Genomic DNA, 21,746 nt, shown 5'->3' with positions numbered 1-21,746 from the left:
AAACAACAATATCTTTTAAAATATATACAATCAATAGAGGGCATTTCAATTTTAGTTAAAATTGTTTATTTCTCCAACTGGGGATGTCCAGAAAAAATTAAAATAGTATTCCTTTCACAATTTTTAATTATCTTTGAGTGGAATATGTGATAAAGATTGAGAATTTTAAAATATTTTCTTCTGTTTGTACTAAATTTAGGCAGTGAGAAGCAGTATTTATGGTCGTCCAGGTCCATGTTATATTGACATACCTGCAGATTTTGTGAACTTCCAGGTGAATGTGAATTCTGTAAAGTAAGTAATAGTTATACTGGAGTTCTTCCTTAATTGTGTTATTATAATGGGTACCTTTTTAACAACTTACCTAGCAGTTTGTAAGTTAATCTTCATTGTCTTAATTTTTGACAATTTTTTTTTTTAAAGATTTTATTTATTTATTTGACAGAGAGAGAGACAGCCAGCGAGAGAGGGAACACAAGCAGGGGGAGCGGGAGAGGAAGAAGCAGGCTCATAGCGGAGGAGCCTGATGTGGGGCTCGATCCCATAATGCTGGGATCACGCCCTGAGCAGAAGGCAGACGCTTAACCGCTGTGCCACCCAGGCGCCCCAACTTTTGACAATTTAATGATTCAACTAAATCCTGGCCAAAGGGTTTGATTCTCTTAATTTAAATGGTATTATTTAGTAATTATTTGGGGGGTTAATTATTAAGTCAAATACATGGAGCTTCCTGAACACTCATTTGAAATTATTCTTCCAGAGGCCGTAAATAATACATCCCCAATTAAGGTAGTAGGGGTTATTCAGAGTCTTTATAGTGTAAACCAAGAGATGAGGTGACCGTTGAAAAATTATTTAGGAATCAGCATAAAAAACATTAGTCTTTCTGTCTGTCTCTGTGATTTAAAAATATTCCATCTCAGGTGTTGCTATGATTTTCCATGTTCCCTTATTCCTTAAATAATCACTAAGTGAATAAAAAGTATAAGAAACATTTTTCACTGGTAACTAAGTCACCTCTGATAAGGATGGATACTTAGGTTAATACATCACCCTGGGTACCATTTAGTATATTCCTGCTGTTGTGGACCAAGTGGTTCTCTAGTGACTACAGAGAGACAATGTGCATTTCTGTATGTTCAGTATACCAAGGAGTTGTTTTTCTTTGTGAGAGTCAGACAAAAAGGACATCTATCCTGCATAATACCTGAACATGATAAAATATTACTGGGGGGAGGGAAGGCAGAGCTGAGTTTCTGGTAAGTTAACTCTGTAAGCCTTCTTTAAAATTTTTGTAAAGGTTGGGGCACCTGGGTGGCTCAGTCAGTTAAGCGTCTACCTTTGGCTCAGGTCATGATCCCAGGGTCCTGGGATCGAGCCCCACATTGAGCCCCACATTGAGCCCCACATCGGGCTCCCTGCTCAGCGGGCAGTCTGCTGCTCCCTCTGCCCCTCCCCCGCCATGCTCACACCCTCTCTCTCTCTCTCTCAAATAAATAAAATCTTTTTTAAAAAGTTTAAAAAAAATAAAATTTTTATAAAGATTGAATGTCTTTTTTTGTTTTATATGCTCAAATTTTGTACAGCATATGATGTTTATTAATTAAAATAAGTGAAAACACCGAGGACTTGGCAATACCTATGACAGTTTTAAATTTTCTTTTCCTAATGAATATTGTATTACTAAAATAGTGGCTCTCCCACTAAGGTAGTTAAAGGCATGGACTTTGGGGACAAATGACCTAGGTCAGTCTAGTCTCTGCCACATACCATCTGGGGACCCTGGGCAAGTTACTTTCTGAGTTTCCCTCTCCATCCCCCAATGGTGAAATGGAGATAATGGTAACGCCTTACCTCAACATTGCTTTGAAACTTAAATGAGATTAAATGGCACGTGGTATTAAACACCAGCTCTGAGTATGATTTTTACTGTTCTTACAACAACTATTACTACAATGTAAAGCCATTAACTCAAATTTCCTGTCAACGAATTACTGATTTGATTGGCTTTTAGATCGTATTAGGGAGTAACTTAATTTACCAGATATGGTAGGGGCATTATGGTTATATAGGAGAGAGCTGCTTGGAAAAGCTTTTAATTGCCTATAATTCACCTTAAAATGGCTCAGAAAACAAATTTATATGCATATTTGTGTGTGTATGTGTGAAGCAAATGTGGTAAAATATTGTTGAATCTACATGGTGGGTATATAGAGTTTATTGTATTATTTTTTTTCTACCATTTTATGTATTTGGTATTTTCATAATAAAAAGTTTAAAACTTGGCCTCTTTTAATATTAACAGAACTCTTTATTTCCAGGTACGCGGAGTGCTGCATGCCACCTCCTGTTAGTATGGCAGAAACCTCTGCTGTATACACGGCAGCATCTGTTATTAGAAATGCCAAACAGCCCCTTCTTATCATCGGGAAAGGTAGCATTGAATGGAACTCTAAATCTTGCTAGGCTGTTGAAAGAATGCTAACTCTGTTTAGAAATTATCTTCGTTATTTATTAACATATGTCTCATATGAAATTGGAGTATGAGTTCTTTTTGTTTAGGATTATTTATTAATTTTGAAATCATAGAATTATTCTAGAATGCCCAGAGATCTTGCCCTTTTAAAGGAATATCACCCATTCTGTTTCTTCAGTCTTATGTGTAAAATGTATTTTTTCCATTATAAAAATAATATTTGATAATTATAAAAAATGTTGGAAAGTGCAGAAGATTAGGAAGAAGAAATCCCTTCATCCAACGACAACTATTTTTGGGGCACTTGTGTGGCTCAGTTCGTTAAGCATCTGACTCTTCATTTCGGCTCGGGTCACGATCTCAGGGTTGTGAGACCAAGCCCTACATTGGGCTCCGCACTGAGCATGGAGCAGAGCCTGCTTAAGATTCTCTCTCTCTTTCTCTCCCTCCACCCCTTCCCCCTCCCTCACACACTCTCTCTCAAAAAAAACAAAAAAACAAAAAAAAAACCAAAAATATTTGTAACATGTAATACTTTTCTATTCATTTCTGCGTGTATATTTCATATATTGTGATCACACCATACAGACGGTTTTATTTATATTCTAATTATTTCATTTAATATTGTAACAACATTTCTTCATAGGCTTAAGTTTTTCCCTGAATATAATTTTAAGGTCTATTCATGTATATACTAACACTTCACTGACAGATACTTAAATCTTTGCCATTTTTTTGTTTATTTGGTATGGCTGTGACAAACATGTTTGTGCTTAAAGCTTTTTCCATATTTAGGACTTACGATAGATTCCCGGAAAGAAAATTGAGTTAAAAGGCAATTCATATTTTAGGGGTTTTGGTACATATTGTCAAATTGCTTTCTCCCAGGTGTACCAGTTTATACTCCTGTCAGCAAGTTATTTTAGTATCCATTATATGTCCTAGAACTGGGGGCCGTGAGTCACGTATGACCATGCTAGTCAATTATCAATTACTGAGGAGCTAACTACATAGAAACTAAAAATAATTTTAATGAAAATGGTGGACAACAGAAAAAAATCGAAGTCAGAGCTAAGTCGAATGCAGCTATGTGATGTATTAGCTCTGTGGTCTTGTCAAACAACTGCTTTGAGCCTCAATTATCTCACTTGTAAAACAGAGATATTAACTTCAACAGGATTGTTATGCTTAAATAATAAGATAGGTAGAAGGAACTCAGTAGATGCTAGTTTTCGTTCTTCTTCTGACCAACATTTGATGAGTACTTACATTAAGGTAGGAATTACAGAAAACATTTGTAGGATATACAGAAGAATAATGGTCTCTACCTGGAGATAGATTAGTAACAGATCAGTGCAGTCTACCCATCAGTGGTGTGTATAGAGAGGGTGAGGTGGATTCTCAATGGAAGCAGCAACAATTTGCTCGTGTAGGTGGTATGGAAAGACTCTCTGGAAGAGATGACCCTGCTACACCTTGAAAAGGTGGATGATAGGTCACTTAGTGGACAAGTCCAGGAAGGGAGAACTGGGTGGACAAAGATACTGAGGCAAGAAAGAGAATACAAGGAAACCTCCTGGATGAAAAAAACTATTTTTCATCTGACATGTATGAGAAAAGATTTTGAGGTATTTTTTATATGGGGGAGCATTATGTTGAATCTGAATGTACTAAATTTACATCTCTTGTTAAAATTTCCATGCATAGGGTAGGAAATTGTGCAGTCCAGGTTAGCTGATGGTAGGAAGCAACATGTGAGATTAGAGAGAGCCTCTCTCTGTCAGAGCAAAGTCTTTCCTTGCCCACCTGGGCCTGTCAGTAAAGATACTATATTTAGGGAATTGTGAGTAGTAATTCAGTAGGAACCATAGAACAGATAATTGAGAGCAGCAAGAGAGAAGAGATGCAACTTTTGTAAGTAGACATCCTTCAGAATAATTGAGAATATTATTGGGGAGAAAATTAGAACTGTCGCTTTCTTGAACATTTTAAAATACCAAAGATAAAAACCATGGTCACAGTTTGAGTGTAAGCCCTTTATAAATAAGAGATTATTTGAGAAGTTCTAAAAGCAAATTCGTATGAGTCGTTTTAAGAATCGCAGCGCCTGGAGCATAACTGACTTGTCTAATACATTTTCATTGCTTGTAGGTGCTGCTTATGCCCATGCAGAGGATGCTCTCAGGAAATTGGTGGAGCAATGTAAATTGCCATTTCTGCCCACCCCCATGGGAAAGGGTGTTATCCCTGATAACCATCCAAACTGTGTGGGCGCTGCCAGATCCAGGTGTGTGGCATTCTGGAGTTTAAGTACAATGGCTTAGCAGATCTTAGGCTAATTTATTTTGTGACTTTAGTGAATCTAGAAGAAGTTCTGAAATGTAATTTTAAGCACACTTGTTTCTTTTTAGACTTTCCAGTGCTTCAAAGATGTTATCTACTACCGTCTGACCCTCATGGTTTTAGATGGGAAATCTGTAGTCATTTGAATCATTGTTCCCCTATATGTAATATGTTCTGTGGCTGCTTTCAGGATTTTTCTTTATCTTTGGTTTTCAGCAGTTCAATTATGTGTCTGGGCATGGTTTTCTTTTCGTTTATCCTGTTCTCTGATCTTCTTCAATCTGTAAATTAATGTCTTTCACCAAATTTATAGTTCTTGGCCATTATTTCTTCAAAAATTTTTTTCTGCACCAGTCTCTTTCTCCTTTCCTAGAATAATGCAAATAGTAGTCATTTTGATTTTGTCCCATAGGTCCCTGAATATCTGTTCAATTCTTTTTTTTCATCTTTAAAGTAGTTTATTAGAATTTCTTTTCTTTCTTTTTTAAGATTTATTTATTTTAGAGAGAGTGAGCGGCGGGGAGGGGCAGAGGGAGAGGGAGAGAGAAAATCTTAGACTCCACGCCCAGCACAGAACCTGACAGAGGGCTTGATCTCATGACCCGGAGATCATGACCTGAGCCAAAATCAAGCATTAGATGCCTAAATAACTGAGCCACCCAAGCACCCCTATTTGATATTTCTTATATGAAATGTTCTTTTTATTTTTGTTTAAGTAGACCTTTTATTTATTTTTTAATTGAAGTATAGTTGACATACAATGGTGCATTAATCTCAGGTGTACAACATAGTGATTTGACGTCTCTATACATTATGCTATGTTCTCTGTTTAGTTCTTTTCAATGCTTTTGTCTCATATTTTATATTTCTCTGTCGAGAACTTCTATCTTCCCATTTATTTGAAGAGTATTTTTGTTTACTTTGTGGAGCATATTATAATAGCTGCTTTAAAGTCTTGGTTTACTAATTTCAACATCTGGGTCATCACAGAATGGGAGTCTATTCATTTCTTTTGAGAATTGGTCACGTTTTTCTGGTTCTTTTGTATATTGAGTATTTTTGGAATGTATCCTAGATTTTAAGTATTATGTTTCAAGATTCTAGGTCATATTTACGTACTCTGTAGAATGTTGACTTTGTTTTAGCAAGCAGTTAGACGGGTTAAGTTCACACTGCAAGGTCTGTCTTGCTAGAGGTATTAGGTCCAGGGTCAGTTTAGTTTCAAAGCCCTTGCTATTTCCTTTGGGTCTGTCCACACATGCACAGCGCAAGCGTGAGCCCCAGACATGTACGCATTCATTCCCAGAAATAGAGAGTTCTTTTCTCTTCTCTCTAGGACGACCTCCCCACCCCACCCTTTCCAGGAGTCTCTTGCTGCTGCCTTATAATACTGCACAAATGGAACTGCCTTTGGGGCAAAGTAATAGAAAGAAAGAGAAAAAGTAAGGGGGATTGTCCCCATACTCTTCACAGACCACAGGGACCCCTTTTCTGGTTCCTCTTGCCTGAAAAATGAAGTCTCTCAGGATTTTAGCTACTTGGGAGCTACTACAATGCAGCTATGCAGCAGGGCTGGTCTCAGATCATGGCTCAGGGAGCAAAACAGAAAAAGAAAAAATCCTGAACTTCTTCCTCCATGCTCCTCCCCAGCTTGCGGGGGCCCCTTTTTCTGATCATCTGGACAAAAAGAAGGTTTCTCCCCAAGTTTTTGTTGCCTTCCAGTTCTACAACCAGTGCTGCCCTGAGTCAAAGCCAGAAAATAAAAGAGGGGGAAATAAACTTAGGAAACTCACCCCCTGTGTGGGTCACTTCTTTGACTCTTCTCCCAGCCTACCTACAATTGGTTACTTTTCAGAACCCTCAGGCAGGGGCTTTTTATATTTTGTTCACTGTTTTCCATTATAATCAGAGAGCTAGGCTGTTACGGGCTTACCCAGCCTTGGCTGGTACAAGAGGTCTCCTCTTTTTAGATTTTTAAAACATACGTTTTGATAAACTATACATTTTTCTTTTAATTTCTTGATATTTCTTTATTATGAAATATTCTAAGTATACGAACAAGAGAGATCATTTAGTGAACACTTACGTAACCACCACTCAACTTTAGCAAATATAATGTAATATACTAAGTAATATGTAATATTAAGTAAGTAATGTGTCATTGCTTCAGTCTCTAGTTTTTTTCTTTTTTAGGAAACAAAAATTACAGATTCCTATATGTAGTCCTCTGAATACCTTGCTTGATCTCATTACCTTCCTCTCCACAGTTCACCATGGCTATGCATTTGGTGTTTTTCATATTCTTGTGCACACACTAAAATTAATTTTGAGGGTTTTTACAATGTAATTTTTGCTCATTTAATGCTATCTTAAATAGCTTATACCTCAATATATAAAGATATAGATTATATATCTTTACTTTTTTTCACGTTGGTATACATTGTACAGTAACCACATTCTTACACTGTTAAGGTTTGTGTGTGTGTGCGTGTGTGTATTTTAACTTGGTTTGAGCTGAAGTTTATCTTTATTCCAACCAAAGTTTAAGAAGGTAATACTAATAGTGTAAAAAAGATTGCAAGTGGCTTAAATAATTGAATCAGTAATTTCAAGTATCAAATAAATCTGTCCTTCCAATTGTAGTTTTTATCTGTTTGTTAAACTGGGTCCCACAGGACCAATACAGTATATGAAAATGCTATTTTGTGTATGATATCACTGAAGAAGACAAAAGCAAAAGAACAGATACCCTATGGAAAAATATAGGGTAGAAGGGAAACAGCCAAGAAGCAGAAAAATGAGAAGTAAAAAAAAGAACCCCACAGCAATTATGATAATAAACTCTTCTGTAGAAAGGCGGAGACATTATTGATTGGGTCAATAATAATGATAGTTATACGTATATTATAAGAACAACATCTGAAACAAATGATACAGCATAAAATAAGCAAAGGTGTATGAGGTTAAAAAAAAAGCAAAGATGGCTATGTTAATAGTGTGGATATCAAAGTAAAAATTATTTTTAAAAATTAAAAGTATTGACAAGGATATTAAGAAATATAAAATAAAACTATTAGCAATAATTTTGGTAAAGATTTTTGACTGCAGTTTGGGAATATGAATCAATTGTCTTAAAAATATCTGCTTCTAGCAATCACTATGAAATATGTATTAAGATTCAAGCATAAGGATGTGCAACCCAAGGGCACCTGGGTGGTTTAGTAGGTTAAGTATCTGCCTTCAGCTCAGGTCATGATCCTGGGATCTTGGGATCAGGACCTGCAGGAGCCTCCCTGCTCAGTGGAGACTGTTTCTCCCTCTGCCTCTGCCCTCCCCTCACCCCCACCCCGCTTGTGTGCACTCGGGCTCTCCCTCTTTCTTTCTCTCTCTCAGATGAATAAATAAAATCTTTAATTAAAAAAAAAAGATGTGCAACCCAGTACTTATAAATTATCCAGTAATTGACAAAAGTTAAAATAAATTTGATATATGTGTTCTGCAAAATATATAGCCTTTCAGAATTGTATTTAAGGGGCACCTGGCTGGCTCAGTTGAAAGAGCATGCGGCTCTTGATCTCAGGGTTTGTGTTCGAGCCCCACGTTGGGTGTAGAGATTACTTAAGGAAAGTAAAGTAAAACTTAAAAAGAATTATAATAAAAAAAAATTTAAGAAGAACCTAATGACAAAGGGAAATGTTTATAATAAGCAAAAGTGCATGAGACAGTATTATAGCATATAAGCTCAACTATGTAAAAATATACTTGCATAGAAAGAAGACTAGATGAAAACATGCCAGGCTATTAATAATAGCTTTTAAATTGATAGTATTGTTGGATGAAGTTCTTTTACATTATACTTTTTCTGTTTTATTGAGATTACCTGCAGTAGACTTTTGTTAATTTTTCTGATGATAAAAAGTAATAAGCAATGAAATAGGTATAGTCTTATATTTTTCTTCTTATTTCATCTTTTAGATTACTATTTAAATAGAATGCGTTCATAATTATTTTGGTTTGAAAGATTGAATTTACCCTAGAAACTGATTCTGAAGACAAAAATAAAATAAGCTCCAGATTTTTAAACTTTTCTAAATACTTTAGAAATTAATTTTAGAATAATTAAAATAAGAAATATAGATATACTTTTTGTATTTTAACAGATTTTCTTTTTAATAGGGCTTTGCAATTTGCTGATGTAATTGTATTATTTGGTGCCAGATTAAATTGGATTTTGCACTTTGGACTGCCTCCAAGATATCAGCCAGATGTGAAGTTTATCCAGGTACTCAGAGCGGAGAGATTTAAAATCAGAGCTATCTGTGATTTGTTGTTCTCCCCAGCTGTTATCAGCTCTGCTTTCTTCTTGGCTTTTGTAGATTTTTATAAATTGTCTAACATAATTAGAGGTACCAAAGTAAGCTGCCTTTTCAAACCTATGAAACATAATATGCTGCTTTACTTCTAACCAGAAAACCTTTCAAGTTTTAAATAGTTTGAAAAGCATAATTTGCCTCTTCTTCATAGTTCAGGTATTTTTAAAGGTAGACAAAAGGGGTTTAAGTAGAATGGTAGATTAGAACAAAAGGTTCAACATTGTTAGGGATTGAGTTGTCCTTTTAGATGCCAAATCTTTCAAACACCTTTGGCTGGAAATCTCTAAATGCTGCTTTTACCTGTCACTAAACAGAGTGGAATATACTCTGACCTCCCATTATTGGTTCTTGTATCATTATGATTCTCTTTCTAAGCCAGTTTCCTTATTGGTGTAGAAGGTACTGCCTAGGGGCACCTGGGGACTCAGTCAGTTAAGTGTCTGTCTTTGGCTCAAGTCATGATCCCGGGGTCCTGGGATCGAGCCCTGCGTTGGGCTCCCCGCTCAGTGGGGAGCCTGCTTCTCCCTCTCTCCCCCGCTCATGCTCTATCTCTTGCTATCTCTCTCTCTCAAATAAATAAATAAAATCTTGGGGGGGAAAAAAAAAGAAGGTACTGCCTGTATAGTGCAATATGAACCTGTTTGCCGTACAGAGATTGTGTATGGTGTTTGATGACCCAGCTACAATTGCTATCTTCTCCCTATTTGCCTTTTACTTTCTAAGGAGTCAACTTCTAAGAGTCCCTTTCCCCCTGGGGCTATGGAGAACTAACATTGCAGATAAGCAAGACCTGGATTTACGTGGAAGATCCTACCACCTCTTGATTATCCCCCTTGAGTACAGAATAAAGTGCATCCCTTTGGAGGTGGCTAAATTACAACTCCTTGCACAGCTATTTTCACTTGCCCACAGCCATTCAGATATGGAGCTTCTGGGTAGGTGGGAAGTAACCATGCCTTACCCTAGGAGTAGTTCTCAAAATGTGGTCCCTTGACCAGTAGCATAGCACCACCTGGGAAACCTGTTAGAAAAGCACATTTTTGGTCCCCACTTCAAGATCTACTGAGATCAGAAACTCTGAAGTGGACTCTTGCAGTCTGTGGTTTAACAAGGCTACCAGGTGATTCTGATAGCTCACATTTGAGAACTGCTTTCAGCAGCGATTCCAGTAAGTAGAACCTTATTATTGATTAGATTCAAAACTATAATTGATCAAGTCAAATGCATTCCTGTGTATAATAGAACAATATCCAAATCTACAGAGTAGATATTAAAATGAAGGAAGATGAGGTTTCTGTCCTAGCTGTGATAGTCATAGTTCTATGGATTTTTACCTTTATTAAGAAGGGATGCCTGGGTGACTCAGTTGGTTGGGTATCCAGCTCTTGATATTGGCTCAGGTCTTGATCTCAGGGTCATGAATCCAAGCCCTGCAATGTGCTCCATTCTGGGTGTGGAGCCTACTTTAAAAAAAATTTCCTGAATATCAAAACTTTGGTTCATTTATTCAGCCTTAATTTACTTCTTAAAGATTTTTAAGAATAAGCGTGGCTCATTCTTAAGCTTTATCTCTTTTTTAGGTTGATATCTGTGCAGAAGAATTGGGGAATAATGTAAAGCCTGCTGTGATTTTGCTAGGAGACATAAATGCCGTCACTAAACAGGTAAGAGCTTTTGCCTAGGTTTTAGTTTATGTGGATTGGTCTTTAGGGAATAGTTCCTAAAAATGTTTCAACCTTGATTCATTTGGTGACAGGTTTATTAATATCTATTTTAAACAAAATTTATGATGGAAAGCTGTTCTTAAATATAACTTTGGAACTCACTAAACCCAACTGCTTGTATATAGATCATTTTTATGTGAGTAAGGTAAGCATTTTTGGAAGGTGATTGAAGACTTAAAGGCATTCAGTAGGCAAACAGTGATTTACTAAGTAGGATCCAGCTGTCTGAAAAATTATAATACAGCTTCCAGAAGAACTGAACTTACAGCCAAGAAATGTCTTCATGTACTGGAAAAATCTAAGTATTTCTTTAGGCAATAAAGAGATTTTTACTCTTCAAATGGTACTTAGTGACTCGTCCAGATTCTTTTTATTTGTACATAATTTATATATTTCACTGTAATAGGAGATAAAATATAGTCACATTTATTACTTGATTTTAGATACAAATTGGTATTGTTATCATGATTATATAATATTATGAAGCATCCCCCAATCACATATTAAAACATCCTGGAGCATTTGGTCTGCATCTCAGGAATCCCTGGATATTTGGGGTTGTTGTCCTTCCCACAAGGATTCTATGATTTTCCTTCTAGTATCAAACGCTGAGGAGGGCATAAAAGCCCCTGCCTGTGAGGTGTGGAGAAGGTAGCATTTCCCCTGCGTTCTATGGAAATCCCAACTTTAGGTGGAAGTCCACACTGACCCAAACAAAAGCTTTCCATGTTGCCTATTTATCAGTTGTTACCCGCCTAGAGGAAAAACAGTATAAGTGATGTGAATGGCAGGATAGTATAGCAGTATTATCTTCTTTAATAAGAGATTGTTGTATTACTATGACTTAAGTTTATTTTCAAAAAGTAAAATGTCTGTGATTTTTTAGCTTTTAGAACAATTTGATAAAACACCATGGCAGTATCCTCCAGAGAGCAGCTGGTGGGAAACTCTGAGAGAAAAAATGAAGAGCAATGAAGCTGCATCCAAGGTAATAGGACACTCACGGAAACTCAAGAACCCTCGGGTGCATGGCTCAGTTAGCTCTGTCATAATATGACCTATGCATTCCTAAAATCACCATCCTATACAAAATCATGCAGTAAAAACCACAGGGCTCATGGGAAGAAGGGTTTAGAGGCACGGGTCTCAAAAACTTTATGAAACATTAAGATAGGAACCTAATAAAAATGACGGCAGAGAGACTTCTGGGTGGCTCAGTTGGTTAAGTGTCCGACTCTTGGTATCAGCTAAGGTCATAATCTCAGGCTTTGGGATCAAGCCCCCCTCAGGCTCTGTGTTCAGTGGGGAGTCAGCTTGGGATTCTCTTTCTCCCCGTCCCTCTGCCCCCCCCAACTTGCACGCACACATGCTTGCGCATGCACTCTCTCTCAAATAAATGAATAAATCTTCAATAAATAAAAAAAGATGGCAAAGTTTTATACATGTTAAATGGTTAAGAAATATATATTTCAAACCCCCCCCCAAAAAAAGAAATATATATTTCAATAAATATGGTACTTTTCCTTGAAGAAGACCTGAAGTCTCTTGTGGAAGTAGGCATTGGAATGGTTACAACTTGTTGAATTAGTGTGAAGTGGTAGAAGGAGACCAGTCTGACATTGGACAGAAAGTTGTAAGAACCCATATGAATGGGTAGAGCTCACTGTCCTCAGTTTAACCTTGGCACCAAATCACAATTAAGACACCTTTTGGAATCTTAAATCTTGGAGCATGTTTTTCTACCTTTAAGATAAAAGTCCTTCAGGGGCGCCTGGGTGGCTCAGTCGTTGGGCATCTGCCTTCGGCTCAGGGCGTGATCCCGGCGTTCTGGGATCGAGCCCCACATCGGGCTCTTCTGGGAGCCTGCTTCTTCCTCTCCCACTCCCCCTGCTTGTGTTCCCTCTCTCGCTGGCTGTCTCTATCTCTGTTAAATAAATAAAATCTTTAAAAAAAAAAAAAAGATAAAAGTCCTCCATACAGGCATGTGTAATAGATAGGTGTTTCATCAAAATTGAAAATTTGATCTAATTGTACAGCCTTCTGTTTCTTTGTTAAAACATTTTTCAGCTTTATTGAGGTATAGTTGACATATGAAATTGTAAGGTATTTAAAGGTATGTCATGGTGATTTGATATGCATATACATTGTGGAAGGACCCCCTCTCCCCCGCCATCTAGTTCTTTACCACATCCATCACCTCACATTTCTTTTTTTTTTTTTTTTTGGTGGAGACATTTATGGCCCTTTCAAATGAACTTTTGTATCACTACTGGAAATTATTTTGCAACTTCCTCATCTGCACTCATGGCTTTGCCTGATATCTAAAGGCTTTGGAAGTTGTAGTAATGTGTGAAACCACCACATCATCCACTACTAGTGTGAAGTGAACCACGTCTGCAGGATGTGGTGATTTCTGTTTAGTCTTTGTATATGGGTAGAATTTTTTCTTTGTGAGAAAGGTTGTTCTTGATTTTTTTTTTTTTATGTTTTGTGTATTCCTATGTGTCTTGGTTCAGCTGCGTGCAGTTTTCTGTGTTCATGTAGTGTTTCTCACTGATAGAATCCTGCATAAGCAAATATGAAATTTGAGTTATGCTCATATTGTTCCCTAATATGTCAGATGTCTTGGAATAAATTCACATTTTCAAAACTAGCAGAATTAATTATACACAGTTCTGTGTTTCCTTGGAATTTTAATCAGTGGCTGTTTCTATCAAGAGCCAGTCTCAATTCTGTTTTCCTAAACGATGTGATGATTAATCCCTTCTTTTCCCTAGGAATCATATTAGTTTCAGATGGAAGGAACTTGCCTCTCTTCCTGGAGCAGGAGTATAGGAGGCTGGCTCATCCAGCTTATGTAAAATCTCCCAACAGGCCAGAATAGCACAGGTGAAGAGGCAGTGCTGGGAACACATGGGATTGTTGCTGCTGAAGCCCCATGTGGCTTTCTGTCCGCTCTAGAAAACATGTAGCTAGACAAAGGCACTTACCTTGCTCTATTCAGAGACTCTTCGGAATAGTGGGTGAAGCATATCCCCTTTACTTTGTGCATGTGGAGAAGAACCAGATTTTCAGATTTTCTAAAATCCTGACTTCATTTTTATTTTAAGTTTAAGGGTATATTTCATATTAAAATATTCTAGAATAAAATTTTTACTTTTTGTAACTCAGTGTTTTCCTAAAAGTGCTCAAATAAGACTGTTTAGTTTTGTTTAACCCAGTGTTTCCAGCTATCTTTACTGTAGGACTTGTCCGACTCTAGTATGCTAATGTGCACAGTGGGTGTCCAGGTTTATTTGATTGTGTCCCAGACTGGATCTGCGCATCCCGTTTTTCTTGGCATGTCCCACAGGCCTGTTCACAGATCCATTAGCTTCTCAGAGTGGCCATTTGGGAACCTTGTAGCTCATTCTTGTTGCCTGTTTCCAAATAAGTTTGATAGTAGCTTATTGACCTAGCTCATTTTTCACTGTATCTCAATCTAATTTGATTATATTTCCCTCAAATACTTTAGGAATTAGCTTCCCAAAAATCCCTGCCTATGAATTATTACACAGTATTCTATCATGTTCAAGAACAACTACCTAGAGACTGTTTTGTGGTAAGTGAAGGAGCAAATACTATGGATATTGGACGCACTGTGATTCAGAACTACCTTCCTCGTCACAGGTGAGGCTTCCAGGAAAGAAATTATAACGTGTTAAGTTGGAAGCTGTAGTAGTGCAGGTTCATAAAACATTTGAGTTACACATGTTCATTGTATAGGACATCTTTTAGAGAAGTATGCTTAGGTAAGATTTGATAGAATATTTATGCTTGATATGTCTTCATGATCATGTGGTAATTTATATACTTAGTGTTCCAAGGATATATTCATAATCTTCCAAGCAATCATGAGAGACTTTTTCCACCCATTCTGCTTATCCTTGACTAATTGGTTCCTCATAATCTAAAAACTTTATATTAAAGACAAAGAATGTTTTTATTGTTCTTATTTTCCATGTGAATATGACTCGACTTGTGCCAATGCCCCCCCATCAGCACGCCCCAGAGGGTTTCATTTTAGCTTTGTTCCCCAACAGGCTTGATGCTGGTACTTTTGGAACAATGGGAGTTGGTTTGGGATTTGCCATTGCAGCTGCTATGTTGGCTAAAGATAGAAACTCAGGGCAACGTGTCATCTGTGTGGAAGGAGACAGTGCATTTGGGTTTTCTGGCATGGAGGTGGAAACCATCTGCAGGTAAAACAGCATTTCTTTCTCCAAAATATAAAAAATTACACGCAAAGATTGACTCACCTAGCAAATGCTTACCAGGTGTTCATCATGTGCGGAGGGCCCTTGTACATAACTCTGTGCTGCGTCCTGAGAATACTGGTATGAAATAACCCTGGCGTCTTTCTCATCCAGGATAGTGTATTCATGACCCTTTACTACATGCCCAAACCTGCAAAACTGTGATGGGTGGTTTTGAGATCACTGCAAAAAGTTCTGGTCTGAGAAAAGCTTGTTTTCTGCAGGAGGACAGCAGAGCTTTGTGGTTACGCGCACAGCCTCTGGGTCACATGCCTGGATTTAAATACTCCCTTGACCACATCAGAGCCAGGTGATATGGGTGATGCAGGTTAAGTTCCTTTACTAAGCTTTCGCCTGCTCCGAAATAGGGAGAGGAATAGTAACAGTTCCTTCCTTAGGGGACAGTTGTGAGGAACAAATGAGGTCATCTGGATAAAGCTCAAGATGACTGCTCACTCAGTGTGAGCTGTTCAGATTATGTTTCTAGTTGTGAGGATTCATGGAGAAACTCATGAGCTGTAGATCCTACTATGTAAGTATGGGGCTTTTTTTTTTCTCCCTAGTTATTTAAACTGTGGTAAAATCATTCTGTACTCTTAGCCAGGGCTCTTATTAGAGCTTGTGTGTAAATCATGTTTTGGGGGCTTTCAAAGCTTTGGCATATAACACTTTAAAGATCAGAGGGAAAGTATGTGTTTGTTCGAGTGTCTGTAGTGACAGCCAAGAGATACACACCAAAAAGATGATTTATGGGAAAGCTGGCCTTCTAGAGAGTCACGATTCCCTTTGAGCACGGAGAGCAAGTAGTTACTACAATCCTGTTACATAACAGTATGCAGTTTAGTTTTGTTTTTACACCTGGTCTCAGAAATTAGGTCTATAGAAAATAAAGCCCGTGTTCTTTTGTCAGTCATTAGTAAAGTTTAATCATCTTTTTTTGGTCTTTACAATACCATTTAGCACATTATTAAATATTCTCTTTTTCTCTATTTATTACACCATATAATGTTTTTCTAGTTTTGGGTGAAGTGGTTTGAGAGAAGAGAATGTATGCTAGTCACTTGTATACTTCCCACAGCATCTAGCAAATGCTGATTATCTATGAGGAGCTCAGTAAATAGAAAGATACGTTTCAAATAGTACTACTAGGCACCACCTAGAAGTGATGCTTCAGAGAATATTAAATGTGGAAGGTGTCATTCTCATTAACGCCTGGATCTATGAAAACCAAGTTCAGAAAAGCTCTGTGAGGTCCACAGGTGCATAGTGGCAGAACCAAGCGCGCCGACCTTTAATCTTACATCCTTTCTGTGACTCCATGTTTCTGTTAATGACTTGATGTTCCTTATTAGGATAACAAATCCTAAATTTTTAGTGTTACCCTAATATTACAAAACAAGTTTATGGAAAACTATCCATTTATAAATTAAAATTTCAGCCTGAAGAAAAGAAACTGCTTTAGAATGAAGAATGATTTCCTTGATATTTTGCTTTCAATTTTAGGTACAACTTGCCCATTGTACTTTTGGTGGTGAATAATAATGGAATTTACCAAGGTTTTGATGCAGATTCTTGGAAGGAAATGTTAAAATTTGGAGATGCTATTGCAGTGTAAGTAACCCAGAACAATGTGTATTTAATTTCTCTCATCTATTTTAATTTCTCCTTAAAGAGTCTGCTGTATTGGAATGCGCTTCTGTCGTGAGTATTGTTTACTTATATTGTCAGCCCCTCTAAAGAGCTGGAAGCCTGTCTGCATGGCTCCTTTTTGTACAACTGTTCAAAATGGGCTGCTTCATTTTTTTTCCATTTTCTTTTTTTTTTCAATTTTATTTAAATTCTAGTTAGTTAACATATAGTGTAATACTGATTTCAGGAGTAGAATTTAGTGATTCATCACTTACATATAATACCCAGTGCATGATAGGGTGCTTCAGCAAATAATTTATGATCAGGGAGCCCCTGAACACCTGGACAATTAAGTTTGATGTCTGAGCTTTGTTAATGAAAGGGCTTGTTGCAAAATGCTCCTGGTCCTTTACTACACCATGGAGGAAATGAATCTTAGCATATTACTTATGATCCAGAGGTCTTCCTTTTTTTTATTGCTTAACAAACTCTTGATTATCTGATGGCAGAGTCAAAGTGAGACAGTATTTAGCTGGCCATGGGGTATGAGATGTGAATTTGCTCAGCCTGGGGGTGGAGCAGGGTGTGAGTATGTTTGCTTATGCCTCACTGACTTCAGTTCTCATTTTGGTGTTATTTGCTGTATTTTGCAGTAACCATTCCTTTTTTCTTCTTTTTCTTTTGGGTTCATAGTAGTTGATGGCATAGCTTGCACTGTTCAGTATAGTAGCCAGTGGCCATGTGTGGCTATTTAAATTAAATTAAAAAGACATTTCCTTATTTTAACTAGTTACATTACAAGTGCTCACAGCAAAAGGTCGCTAGTGGCTACTATATGGGATAGCACAGATATAAATATAAAACATTTCTATCATCACAAAAAGTCCTATTGGACATTGCTGTATAGATGATAAAAAATATATGGAAAGTTTAGGGGAACCTGGGTGGCTCAGTTGGGCATCCAACTCTTTGATTTTTTTTTTTTTGAAGATTTTATTTATTTATGTGACAGAGAGACAGCCAGCGAGAGAGGGAACACAGCAGGGGGAGTGGGAGAGGAAGAAGCAGGCTCACAGCAGAGGAGCCCGATGTGGGACTCGATCCCGGCACGCCGGGATCACGCCCTGAGCCGAAGGCAGACGCTTTAACGACTGTGCTACCCAGGCGCCCCCCAACTCTTTGATTTTTGCTCAGGTCATGATCTCGGGGTCCTGGGATTGAGCCCCACAACAGGCTCTGTGCTCAGCAGGGAGTCTGCTTGAGGATTCTCTCTCTCCCTCTGCCTCAGACCCTTCCCCCCCAAATTAGATAATCTTTAAAATATATATATATGAAAGTTTAGTGTATTGGCATCTTTGTTTAAGTGTTGGACATAAAAGTATGCCTTTGAGTTCAGCCTAAATTTTTCTGCAAATTATTTCAGAAAATGACTTTTTTTTTTTCTCTTAACTTATGAATTTTTTAGGGCTCCTCCAATCTGTCTTCTACCAAACTCACATTATGAGCAGGTTATGATGGCGTTTGGAGGCAAAGGGTATTTTGTACAAACACCAGAAGAACTCCAAAAATCACTGAAGCAGAGCTTGGCAGACACAACTAAACCTTCTCTTATCAATGTCATGATTGAGCCGCAAGCCATGCGGAAGGCCCAGGTAAATTCAGGTGCTAAGCAGAAATCAGAAATGCATCTTCCATCCTATCCCCAGAAGTATCTACCAAATAGAACACTGTTCACAGAATTCTTTCTAAACCATTTCTGAGTTTGGCACTTTCTTGTGTTTTTTCAGTAAATATTTGTTGAGATATGCGTTAGGTATGTTGTGTTACTTGCTAAGAATAGCATGATGAGCAAACCTGGACTCACCTAATGGAGCTTAGAGACCAGTAGGGGATAGAGATAGCCTAGTCACTTCACAACTGAATGCATCACAACAGAGTGAGGCAATTGCTCTGAAGGAAGCCACCCAGTTCTGAACAAATATACTACCAAGAAAGCTGATTTATTTTGGGGTCACAGGAGAAATCTTCTCAGAGGAACTAGTGCTTAAGCTGAGATCCGAAAGATAAGTAAGGACAGTCTCAAGAAAAGAGGCTAGGGAAGAGATGTACAAAGGCTCTGTGACAGCAAGGATCATGGCAAGTCTGAGCAACTGAAAGAAGGCCAGAGTGGCTGGAAGGCAGAATGTAAAGGAAGCACAGTGGGAGGATGAGACCATAGTGGGAAGATATGTGCAGTTACATTCAAAATTGGTTACTTTGGCCTCCATAGCAAAACTGCAGTATAGATTATAGCAGTAAAATAAATGACAGGGTGTGTAGCGTGATCCTCTCCCATCCCAGATTAAGTTGCTTTTCATACTAAATTTTGTGCTCTAATCCTGGTCCTGCCACTTGCCCTCTCTTCTATACTTGTCTTCCATGCTTATACCTTGTATATCAGTCACTGTTTTCAGAGCAGATCATTTTTTCAAGAAGTTTCTGTCTTGGTTCTTTATACATATATATGCTGCAAGATTTTTTTCTTTTTTGTTTTTTCTTAAGATTTTATTAATTTATTTGAGATAGAGAGAGAACACAAGCAGGGAGGAGGGGAGGGGAGAGGAAGAAGCAGGCTCCCTGCTGAGCAGGGAGCCCGATGTGGGACTCGATCCCAGGACCCTGACATCATGACCTGAGCTGAAGGCAGATGCTTAACTGACTGAGCCACCCAGGCACCCCTCTTTTCCTTTTTTGAATAAGGTAGTAGACCAATAGGCAAATGGATGCCTGGACAATCAGTTAAATGTAATTAACTAATTTGGAAACTATAAAATATATAAAACTCTACTAAAATTCTTTTTCTATAAAAACAGATATCAGAGGGGTACCTGGGTGGCTCATTCAGTTAAGCATCTGACTCTTGATTTCGGCTCAGGTTATGATCTGAGGGTCCTGAAATCCAGCCCCGTGTAGGGCTCCATGCTCAATAGGGAGTCTGCTTCACTCCCTCTCTCTCTGTCCCTGCCCCTGCTCTTGTGTACTCTCTCTCTCAAATAAATAAATCTTTAAAAAAAAAAAAAAAACCCAGATATTAGAGACTTTGGTGAAAGGAACAGAACAGAACTACAAAATAGCCAGAAAACAATTAACAAAATGGCAGTAAGTACGTATTTATTCGTAATTCCTTTGCTGTAAATAGACTAAATGCTCCGATCAGAAGAGTGGCTGAATGAATAAGAAAACAAGACCCCGGGACTCCTGGGTGGCGCAGTCGTTAAGCATCTGCCTTGGGCTCAGGGCATGATCCCGGCGTTCTGGGATCAAGTCCCACATCAGGCTCCTCCGCTGGGAGCCTGCTTCTTCCTCTCCCACTCCCCCTGCTTGTGTTCCCTCTCTCGCTGGCTGTCTGTCTCTGTCACATAAATAAATAAAAAATCTTTAAAAAAAAAAATAGAAAGAAAGAAAACAAGACCCACCTATATGCTGTCTACAGGAGACTCACCTCAGATGTAAGGACACACAATCTGAAAGTGAAGGGATGGAAAAAGATATTCCGTGCAAATGGAAGCCAAAAGAAAGCTGGAATAGCTATATTTATATCAGACAAAATAAACTTTAAAACAAAGATTGTATGTAGTAAGAGATAAAGAAGAACACTGCATAGTGATAAAGGGGTTAATCCAAAAAGAAGGTATGACATTTGTAATATCTATGCATACAACTGACCTAAAGGGAGAAACAGCGCTACAATAATAGTGGATGAAAATAGGGGATTTTAATACACCACTTACATCAATGGATAGATCATCCAGACACAAAATCAATAAGGAAACATTGGCCTTAAATGACACATTAGTCCAGATGGATTTAACAGCTATATTCAGAACACACACACACACACACACACACAAAATAGACAGTCTTGAGACCGTGTTAGTCACAGAAAAGCCCTAATGAATTGTCCCCTCTCTGCTAGTGAATTCATGTTTCTAGTGATCTGCTTCTAATGATCTATTCTCCAAGTTCTCTATGAATTTGGGGAGGTATTGCTGGAGAAATACATGTTCTTACCTCCTCTCTTATAACTCCATAAGGACTATTCTTATATTTCTTGAATCTGTCACTTCAATATTATTTATCCTCATTTCAGTGAATTCCACATATATTATAGTTTCCAAGCTGTTCATTTTCATTGTCTGTGTGTCCATCTGCCGTTTGTTGTTGATTCGCAGTGTAGGGTAGGCTGCCTGCTTCCTGCTACAATATAGAGAGGACCTAATTCTCTGCAGTCACCATGTCCAGCCACATGTGTAGGATGCGTATTAGTCCTGGGAAAGCCTTCTGTGCACTGCTCTTCCTACCCAGGTTCTTAGATTTGGGAGCTTGCCCTCTTTGGCCTTCCTTCATCTCCTTTCTTCTTTTGAATTTACTTCTGGTTCTTTCGGAGTCTACTGTTTGTGCCCTGATTACTGTTAATAGTCATTCTATAGGACAAGACAGCGAGGTTCACTATGAATTTTTAGCTTCCTTTTGGGGAAAGCACAAGACCAAAGACAAACCTAAATGTGTATATAATGGGACTTTTAGATTTTAAAACAAGGAAAACATGTGGGGCAATTAATTCTTTTAACTGAATGTTTGTTGTCTTTTCTTTTTCTAGGATTTTCACTGGCTGACCCGCTCTAATATGTAAATAAAGATGCCAGGGAGTGGTCTTGAGGAGTTTTCTGTCTTGTAAGATGAAATTTTATTTTCCACAGCAAAATTACTAAAATGTTGAAAATTACTGTACAGAGAAAAATAAAAAACATTTCTAAATGACATTTTAGGAACACCTGGGTTGCTCAGTCAGTTAAGTGTCTTCCTTCAGCCCAGGTCATGAACTCAAGGTCCTGGGTTCGAGTTCCACATCAGGCTTCCTGCTCAG

The 21,746-nt window shown here is 37.9% G+C and overlaps 1 protein-coding gene across 3 annotated transcripts in view; it reads left to right on the top strand.

Moving 5' to 3' along the window:
* HACL1 (2-hydroxyacyl-CoA lyase 1) overlaps positions 1-21,533 on the top strand; it is a 35,417-nt gene extending 13,884 nt beyond the window's left edge. For 2 of the 3 annotated variants that reach the window (XM_008708878.2, XM_040636834.1), the window contains 10 exons: positions 2,322-2,434; positions 4,628-4,763; positions 8,996-9,101; positions 10,773-10,856; positions 11,803-11,904; positions 14,431-14,585; positions 14,999-15,157; positions 16,715-16,822; positions 18,306-18,492; positions 21,480-21,533. In XM_008708878.2, the coding sequence (XP_008707100.1) occupies positions 2,322-2,434; positions 4,628-4,763; positions 8,996-9,101; positions 10,773-10,856; positions 11,803-11,904; positions 14,431-14,585; positions 14,999-15,157; positions 16,715-16,822; positions 18,306-18,492; positions 21,480-21,512 (1,183 nt within the window). In that variant the 3' untranslated portion in view covers positions 21,513-21,533. The remainder of the gene's footprint in view (positions 1-2,321; positions 2,435-4,627; positions 4,764-8,995; positions 9,102-10,772; positions 10,857-11,802; positions 11,905-14,430; positions 14,586-14,998; positions 15,158-16,714; positions 16,823-18,305; positions 18,493-21,479) is intronic. The other variant, XM_040636833.1, reaches the window with a different exon arrangement.
* The last annotated feature ends 213 nt before the right edge of the window (positions 21,534-21,746 follow it).

The sequence above is a fragment of the Ursus maritimus genome, unplaced genomic scaffold (assembly GCF_017311325.1).
Source record: "Ursus maritimus isolate PB19 unplaced genomic scaffold, ASM1731132v1 scaffold_20, whole genome shotgun sequence".
NCBI classification, from domain to species: domain Eukaryota; kingdom Metazoa; phylum Chordata; class Mammalia; order Carnivora; family Ursidae; genus Ursus; species Ursus maritimus.
The sequence above is the reverse complement of the archived record's forward strand: the minus strand, read 5'-3'. Positions and strand labels throughout refer to the sequence as shown.